This window comes from Peromyscus maniculatus, chromosome 19 (assembly GCF_049852395.1).
Source record: "Peromyscus maniculatus bairdii isolate BWxNUB_F1_BW_parent chromosome 19, HU_Pman_BW_mat_3.1, whole genome shotgun sequence".
NCBI lineage: Eukaryota > Metazoa > Chordata > Mammalia > Rodentia > Cricetidae > Peromyscus > Peromyscus maniculatus.
Window position 1 is genome coordinate 24,774,889 of NC_134870.1, and position 8,376 is coordinate 24,783,264.

Here is an 8,376-nt window from a genome sequence, read left to right on the forward strand (position 1 = left end):
CTGAGTGAGGTCGGGTGAGCGAAAGTAACAACCTCTGCTCATTCAGTGCTTGCTAACTGCAGTGCAAGCCCCGTGTTTGGTAGTCACAGGGAGCAGGCCGTGTAAACGTCAGTCTGTACAATCCTCCCACATGAACATCGTTAACATTAGCCTCATTTGACACAGAAAGTTTGGCCAGAGAACCCCCACGAGAGTGTCAAAATGGGCATTCTCACACCGGAAGCAACGGATGCTGCCTGTCCCGGCCAGGAGGCTATGGAAAGGCACACGAATGGCCCCTAAGTGAATAATTTAACACGTGCCAAGGATCTTAGGATGGTGAGTTCAAACACAAGGGAACCTTGGTTCATTGCTGGATTCCTTAAGCTGCTTTTTTAAAACACGGGGTGGGGGGAGGGCTTCAGAGAGAGAGAATGCCGAAGAGTAACCCCCTCAGCCCGTGAAACCCTGATGACCGTGTCCTTCTTTTTTCTGTACCTCATTCTCCTCCCACACAGGCACTATTTGCTTTCTTTTTAAATAAATAAAATAAAACAAAAAGCAGCACCTTCTCTGGATTCAAATTTGGAAACAACAGGAGCCTTCCCTTCTGGAATCCCTTCTCCCTTTGGGGTGGGGGAGGAGGGCTTCGCTGCTTGCGTCAAGGTCCCAGGAGATCTGCGGGAATCACTCCGCCATCACCTCCCCGCGTTCCCTGCCCTTGGCCTGGCTGGGTGAGGAAGTGTTACCCCGGAGTCTGGGCGCCTCGGCAGGCAGTGGCGGTTCCCCCGGGACTGCGGGGAAGGCCCAGGCCGCCGCGCCTGCTCAGTTCTCGCTCACTGCGTCTTAGGCTCTCCCCGGCCTGGCTCGGCGCCCGGCACCGAAAGCGGGAGGGGGACGTGGAGGCGGCGGAAGAGCCCGCCCCACCCGGGGAGACCTCCAGAGGGCAGCACAGAGTCGCAAGCGCGTCCTCAGCACGCCAAGCCTGGGGTCGCCAGGCCACCCGAAGGAAAAGCCCCCTCTTTAAAACAGGGCAGGGTCCGCCCGACCAGTCCCTGGACTGGATAAAGGTCGGGACCGTGTCCAACCATCACAAGAACCAGCAGCTCCCGGCGGGGACTCCGGGCTGTCCTAGGGCAATCAGGGTCTGCAGTCCAGGTCCCCAAAGGTGGGACCCTCAACCGCCGGGGCCAGGGAATGGCCTTTCGATTCTGGCTGGCGCATTGGGAGCCCCAACACCCCCAACCTACTGACGGGTGGCCGAATACGCGCCCGACTGCTAGGCAGCGCCCCCAGAGCCCAGGTGCCAAGTTTTTTGGTCTCAGTTTTCCCGGTGGCACCTGGCAAGCAAGTGACCCTGCCATTAGCGGCGGCTCGGGTCAGGGCCCCGCCTCTCCTGGGCGGCCTCTGCCCCAGCCCGCCCAGCCGCTCCTCCTCTCGGCAGGCTCGCTCCCACGGTCCCCGAGGTGGGCGGGTGAGCCCAGGATGACGGCTGTAGAACCCGGGCCTGGCTCGCCCTCGCCCCCGCGCCCGGCCTGGGCTTCCCCAGCCCAGCTCGCACCCCGGGGGCCGTCGGAGCCGCCGCGCGCCCAGCTCTACGCGCCTGGCACCCTCCCCACGCGGGCGTCCCCGACTCCTGCGCGCGTTCGGGCTCCAGGCTGGGAACCAAGGAGAGAGGGGGAGGGAGGGTGGGAGCGCCGACCCGGAAACGCCATATAAGGAGCAGGAAGGATCCCCCGCCGGAACAGACCTTATTTGGGCAGCGCCTTATTTGGAGCGGCCCAATATGGCCCTGCCGCTTCCGGCTCTGGGAGGAGGGGCGAGGGGGGTTGGGGCGGGGGCAGCCTGGGAACTCCGGGCGCCTAGCCCCGGCGGCCATCGCCGCCGTCCCAATAGTCGGCTTCCCCAGAGCTTGAGTGCTCGAGATGCTGGAGCGGGTCTCGGGGTGCAGGTGCCCACCGCTCTCGGATGGGGGTGCTTCACGTCACTCCGGGTCCTCCCGGCCGGTCCTTCCATATTAGGGCTTCCTGCTTCCCATATATGGCCATGTACGTCACGGCGGAGGCGGAGCCGTGCTGTTCCAGACCCTTGAAATAGAGGCCGATTCGGGGAGTCGCGAGAGATCCCAGCGCGCAGAACTTGGGGAGCCGCCGCCGCGATTCGCCGCTACCACCGCCAGCTTCCGCCGCCGCAAGATCGGCCCCTACCCCAGCCTCCGCTGCAGCCCTGCGTCCACCACGGGCCGCGGCCACCGGCAGCCTGGGGGCCCACCTACACTCCCCCGCAGTGTGCCCTGCGCCCCGCATGTGACCCGGCCAACCCCCCGGCGAGTGTGCCCTCAGTAGCTTCGGCCCCGGGCTGCGCCCACCGCCCAACATCAGCTCTCCAGCTCGCTCGTCCGGGATGGCAGCAGCCAAGGCCGAGATGCAGTTGATGTCCCCGCTGCAGATCTCTGACCCGTTCGGCTCCTTCCCTCACTCACCCACCATGGACAACTACCCCAAACTGGAGGAGATGATGCTGCTGAGCAACGGGGCTCCCCAGTTCCTCGGTGCTGCCGGAGCCCCAGAGGGCAGCGGCGGCAACAGCAGCAGCAGCAGCAGCAGCAACAGCAGCGGGGGCGGTAGTGGGGGCGGCAGCAACAGCGGCAGCAGCGCCTTCAATGCTCAGGGAGAGCCGGGAGAACAACCGTATGAGCACCTGACCACAGGTAAGCGGTGGTCTGCGCCGAGGGTGAATACCCCTTCGTGATTACCCTAACGTCCAGCCCTTTGCTGCAGGGGGGGTACCTGCTCCTAGACCTTAGGGATGGGACCGGGGTTTCCCTCTATTCCACACAGCTCCAAGGTCTTGTGTTAGAGGGATGTCTGGGGACAACCCCCCCCCCACCATCCTTGCGGTGCGCGGAGGGCAGAGCGTTTGTTTTGGATGGAGAGCTCAAGCTGCGTGGGTGGTTGGAGGGGGGGAGGGTTTGTTTTGATGAGCAGGGTTGCCCCCTCCCCCGCGCGCGAGCGGCGCTGCGTGGCTTACCGCTGGTCCCCAAGGAAGGGCTCAAATCTGTGAACAGGGATGTCCCTGCCGCCCGGGGTAGGGGGCGCGCATTAGCTGTGGCCACTAGGGTGCTGGCGGGATTCCCTCGCCCGCGCAGCCTCGCTGCGGAGCGCTCTCCTAGCTGCAGTAGAGGGGGGATTCTCTGTTTGCGTCAGCTGTTGAAATAGGCTCTGCCACTGGAGCGGGTCCAGGAACATTGCAATCTGCTGCTATCAATTATTAACCACATCGGGAGTCCGTGGTAGCCGGGCGACCTCTTGCCTGGCCGCTTGGGTTCTCATCGTCCAGTGATTGCTCTCCAGTAACCAAGGCCTCTCTGCTCTCTTTCCTCCCAGAGTCTTTTTCTGACATCGCTCTGAATAATGAGAAGGCCATGGTGGAGACGAGTTATCCCAGCCAAACTACTCGGCTGCCTCCCATCACCTACACTGGCCGCTTCTCCCTGGAGCCTGCGCCCAACAGCGGCAACACTTTGTGGCCTGAACCCCTCTTCAGCCTGGTCAGTGGCCTCGTGAGCATGAGCAATCCTCCAGCCTCTTCGTCCTCCGCACCTTCTCCAGCGGCGTCAACGTCTTCCTCTGCCTCCCAGAGCCCGCCCCTGAGCTGTGCTGTGCCGTCCAACGACAGCAGCCCCATTTACTCAGCGGCGCCCACCTTTCCCACTCCCAACACTGACATTTTCCCTGAGCCCCAAAGCCAGGCCTTCCCAGGCTCGGCAGGCACAGCCCTGCAGTACCCGCCTCCTGCCTACCCTGCCACCAAGGGTGGCTTCCAGGTTCCCATGATCCCTGACTATCTGTTTTCACAGCAACAGGCAGACCTGGGCCTGGCCACCCCAGACCAGAAGCCCTTCCAGGGTCTGGAGAACCGTACCCAGCAGCCTTCACTTACTCCACTGTCCACTATTAAAGCCTTTGCCACTCAATCGGGCTCCCAGGACTTAAAAGCTCTTAATACCACCTACCAGTCCCAGCTTATCAAACCCAGCCGCATGCGCAAGTACCCTAACCGGCCCAGCAAGACACCCCCCCACGAACGTCCATACGCCTGCCCAGTCGAGTCCTGCGATCGTCGCTTCTCTCGCTCCGACGAGCTCACCCGCCACATCCGCATCCACACAGGCCAGAAGCCCTTCCAGTGCCGAATCTGCATGCGCAACTTCAGTCGCAGTGACCACCTTACCACCCACATCCGCACCCACACAGGCGAGAAGCCTTTTGCCTGTGACATTTGCGGGAGAAAGTTTGCCAGGAGTGATGAACGCAAGAGGCATACCAAAATCCACTTACGACAGAAGGACAAGAAAGCGGACAAAACTGGTGTGGCCTCCTCGGCCACCTCGTCCCTCTCTTCCTACCCGTCCCCAGTGGCTACCTCTTACCCATCCCCCGCCACCACCTCTTTTCCGTCCCCGGTACCCACCTCCTACTCCTCGCCTGGCTCCTCGACCTACCCATCCCCGGCACACAGTGGCTTCCCCTCGCCCTCGGTGGCCACCACCTACGCCTCGGTCCCTCCTGCTTTCCCGGCCCAGGTCAGCAGCTTCCCCTCTGCCGCTGTGACCAACTCGTTCAGCACCTCAGCTGGGCTCTCGGACATGGCAGCCACCTTTTCCCCTAGGACAATTGAAATTTGCTAAAGGGGGTAAAAGAAAGAAAGGAAGAACGAAAAGGGAGGGGGAAAACAACCTCGAAAGACAATAAAGGACAGGAGGGAGATGGCCATCGGAAGGGGCTCCTCTAGGTCAGAGCCAAGTCCTTCCTCTAGTGAAGAGGAGAAGGTCTGTTGGCCAACGGCCCTTTCACTTACCGTCCCTGCTTCCCCGTTCCTAGTCCCCTTGACTTCAGCTGCCTGAAACAGCCATGTCCAAGTTCTTCACCTCTCTCCAAAGAACTTGACTTGCATGGGTATTGGATAAACCATTTCAGTATCATCTCCACCATACGCCTGACCCTTGCTCCCCTTCAGTGCTACGACCTCGAGTTGGCAAAATGGGGTTGGGGCCCTCGGAACCCTGCCCTGTATCTTTTTGTACAGTGTCTGTGCCATGGATTTTGTTTTCCTTGAGGTATTGACGTGAAGATAATTTGCATACTCTATTGTATTATTTGGAGTTCCGTCCTCACTTTGGGGGGGTGGGAGGGGAGCAGAGCCAAGCAAACCAATGGTGATCCTCTATTTTGTGATGACGCTGCTGTGACCATATGTTTGGAGCATCTCTTGAAGCAGCAGTCCTAGGTATTAACCAGAGCATGTGTCAGAGTGTTCTTCTGTTAACCTTCTTGTAAATACCGCTCGACTGTACTCTCACATGTGGTAAAGTATGGTTTGTTTGGTTTTTGTTTTGGTTTTTTTTTTTTTTTTTTGGAAGAAAAAAAATTTGCCAGTCCCTTTGGTTTAAAAAGTTTCACGTCTTGGTGCCTTTTGTGTGACACGCCTTGCCGATGGCTTGACATGTGCAATTGTGAAGGACATGCTCGCCTCTAGCCTTAAGGGGGTAGGAGTGATGTTTGCGGGGAGGCTTTGAGAGAAAAATGAGGAAGAGGGCTGAGCTGAGCTCCGGTTCTCCAGAATGTAAGAAGAAAAAAATTTAAAACAAAATCTGAACTCTCAAAAGTCTATTTTTTTAACTGAAAATGTAAATTTCTACATCTATTCAGGAGTTGGAATGTTGTAGTTACCTACTGAGTAGGCGGCGATTTTTGTATGTTATGAACATGAAGTTCATCATTTTGTGGTTTTATTTTACTTTGTACTCGTGTTTGCTTAAACAAAGTGACTTGTTTGGCTTATAAACACATTGAATGCGCTTTATTGCCCATGGGATATGTGGTGTATATCCTTCAGAAAAATTAAAAGGAAAATAAAGAAGCTGTAACTGGTTTTGTGTTTTCTGGCCTAGGGGAGGGCTGTGCAGGAGTCATTCCTGCCTGAAAAAGGGGTTGAGGTTTTCTTCAGACGGGTGCTTTAGAGAAGTGCGTGCAGGCTTGTGTATGTGTGTTGGTGCCGGGCATAGACCATGCACAATTAAGCAGGAACGCCTAGGCAGCTGTGATGGCGCACGCCTTTAACCCCAGCACTCCAGAGGCGGGCAGGTCTCTGTGAGTTTGAGGCCAGCCTGGTCTACAAAGTGAGTTCCAGGATAGCCAGAGAAACCCTGTCTCAAAAAAAAAAAAAAAAAAAGCAGTCACTCCTCTTCATACCAGGTCTGGGCGTCAGTGTAGTGGACTGTAGCTTTGTGCTGGTTAGTTGGAGCTAAAAGGTGGCCATGTGGCCAGAGGCATTAGCCAATTCTACCCCTCATCTCTATCCAGAATTGGAGAAATCTGGTCCCTGCCAGATGTTCTTGGGGGAGATAAGAGGTGGAGGACACAGGCTTTGGGAAACAGTTACAAGGTCAGGGTTGATTCAACTTCTCCATCCCTTGCGTGGCCCTAGCAACTTAGAAGCAAGGGCCAGTTCTCCAGCCAAAACCTTCCAGGAAGGAAAGCTCATCCCTTTGCCAGTTGGAAAGGCCATTCTTGGCAGCTTCCTAGGAGACAGGGCAGGGTGGGTAGGAGGTGGCAAAAGCACGTTCCCATTGGATAAGAGGTCCACAGTACTAGGTTCTCTTGACCCTGGTCCCTAAGGGACACTCACTGCTGGAGTGAGCCTTGTGGGTATGTGAGCACCTGTCTACTCAGTGAGAGCCTTTGGCTTGGCCATGACAGACAGACAAGAACAGTTCCTGTTCCAGGAATGCAGATGGTTGGGGAGATGGAGATGTGGGCCAAAAAATTACAACAGTAAGGTTTGTTACACAATAAGGCAAGCATGCGGCTCTCTCTGGAAGCACAAAGGCCGTCACCCAATTCAGCCGGGGACTTCGGGAAGGTGGGAAAGTTAAACTGGGAAGCCTAAGGAGGGGTGGACCTCAATGCCTCTGTGTTTCCGAGGCAGGGAAGACCCCGGCCATAAGTGCAGAGTGTGGTTATGGGAATGTGGATGTGCCGCCTCCAGCTCTAATGTGTCTTACGTCTTCCTTGAACCGATCAGATACCCACAACCTTTGGGCAGATGGTACAGTGAATTTGGCGTGCTGGAATTCTCAAGCCTTAGCTCCACACTCACCTTCTCACCCCGGACACCAGAGTATCCCTTCTACCCAGCACGATAATCAGGAACTAAGCGGAGTTAAGGTAAACTCAACCTCCACCCCTTCGGCTTCCTCTGAGGGCCCTTTGGGTTCTCACCCCTCATCTCCTAGGTCCTGGGAGACGCCAGTAGTCCCTTGGCCTTAGCCTAGTTCTTTTACATTCTGGTCCTTCCCTGCCAACACTTTTCTCTGCCCTTTCCCATGACTCCAGATTCCTCAGACCAGGAGGAGCCAGGTACCTTCTCTAGACAAGGGCACATCCCTGTCAGCCTCCTGGCAAAACTGCCAAGTCCCCATAGGACATTTGTGTTGGCAGCTCCCTTCCTAGTCCCGCCTACCTTCTCCATCTCACTCTAGGCTCACACAGGTCTGTGCCTGCTGCACATTCCTTAGAGGTTCTCACCCCGGATTCCCAAGAAGCAAAGTACATCGGAAGTACACTTGGGTGGGAAGGAAGAAGTGAAGGCAATCCTTTCCACTGGGCTATCTCCTGTTCCAGGGCTCCAGAATGAGCTCACCAGACCTGTTTCCCCAAGAGTCGCGCTGCTCTCTTGTATCCGGGGTGGCTTTTGGTATTGGCCTTGATAACAAGGTCATTCCTAGGCAGATGGCTGGCTGGGAAACTCTGCCAAGCTTGCTGGCCAATTTTTATCGGTCTTGGCATCAAGGTTTCATTAGATTCAAACACTCCAAACTCAAGTTCTTCTGCATGATTGAAAGAAGGCACACGCCCGCCCCCCCCAAAAAAAAATTGCCCTGTTTTATGGACCAGTCTAGGTATGCTGGCAGGGTCTCTGGATGTAGCTCTTTCGTACCATGTACCAAAACCTGATCCCAGAAGAAGCACCCCAAATAAGAAGTTAATTTCATCTCCCATTCCTAGGAGGGGCATCTGCAATGGAAGTCTCAGGACAGTGCTGATAAAATCTGTGATCCTAGTAAAAGTTGAGACTTGGAAAGAATGCTGCCTGGGGCCATTGTCTGGGTCTCAGCAATATGGGAAAGACCAAGACCACCGCATAGAAGAAAAGGGGGCCGGGCGGTGGTGGCGCACGCCTTTAATCCCAGCACTCGGGAGGCAGAGCCAGGCGGATCTCTGTGAGTTCGAGGCCAGCCTGGGCTACCAAGTGAGTCCCAGGAAAGGCGCAAAGCTACACAGAGAAACCCTGTCTCGAAAAACCAAAAAAAAAAAAAGAAGAAGAAGAAAAGGG

General features: G+C 56.5%; 1 protein-coding gene across 1 annotated transcript; it reads left to right on the plus strand.

Annotated features, from left to right (window-relative positions):
- The first annotated feature begins 1,950 nt into the window (after positions 1 to 1,950).
- Egr1 (early growth response 1) lies at positions 1,951 to 5,913 on the plus strand. Its single transcript, XM_006977906.4, has 2 exons — positions 1,951 to 2,689; positions 3,366 to 5,913. Exons 1-2 carry the CDS (start codon positions 2,383 to 2,385, stop codon positions 4,667 to 4,669), a joined length of 1,611 nt encoding a protein of 536 aa, XP_006977968.1. The 5' UTR covers positions 1,951 to 2,382; the 3' UTR covers positions 4,670 to 5,913.
- Positions 5,914 to 8,376: the final 2,463 nt, after the last annotated feature.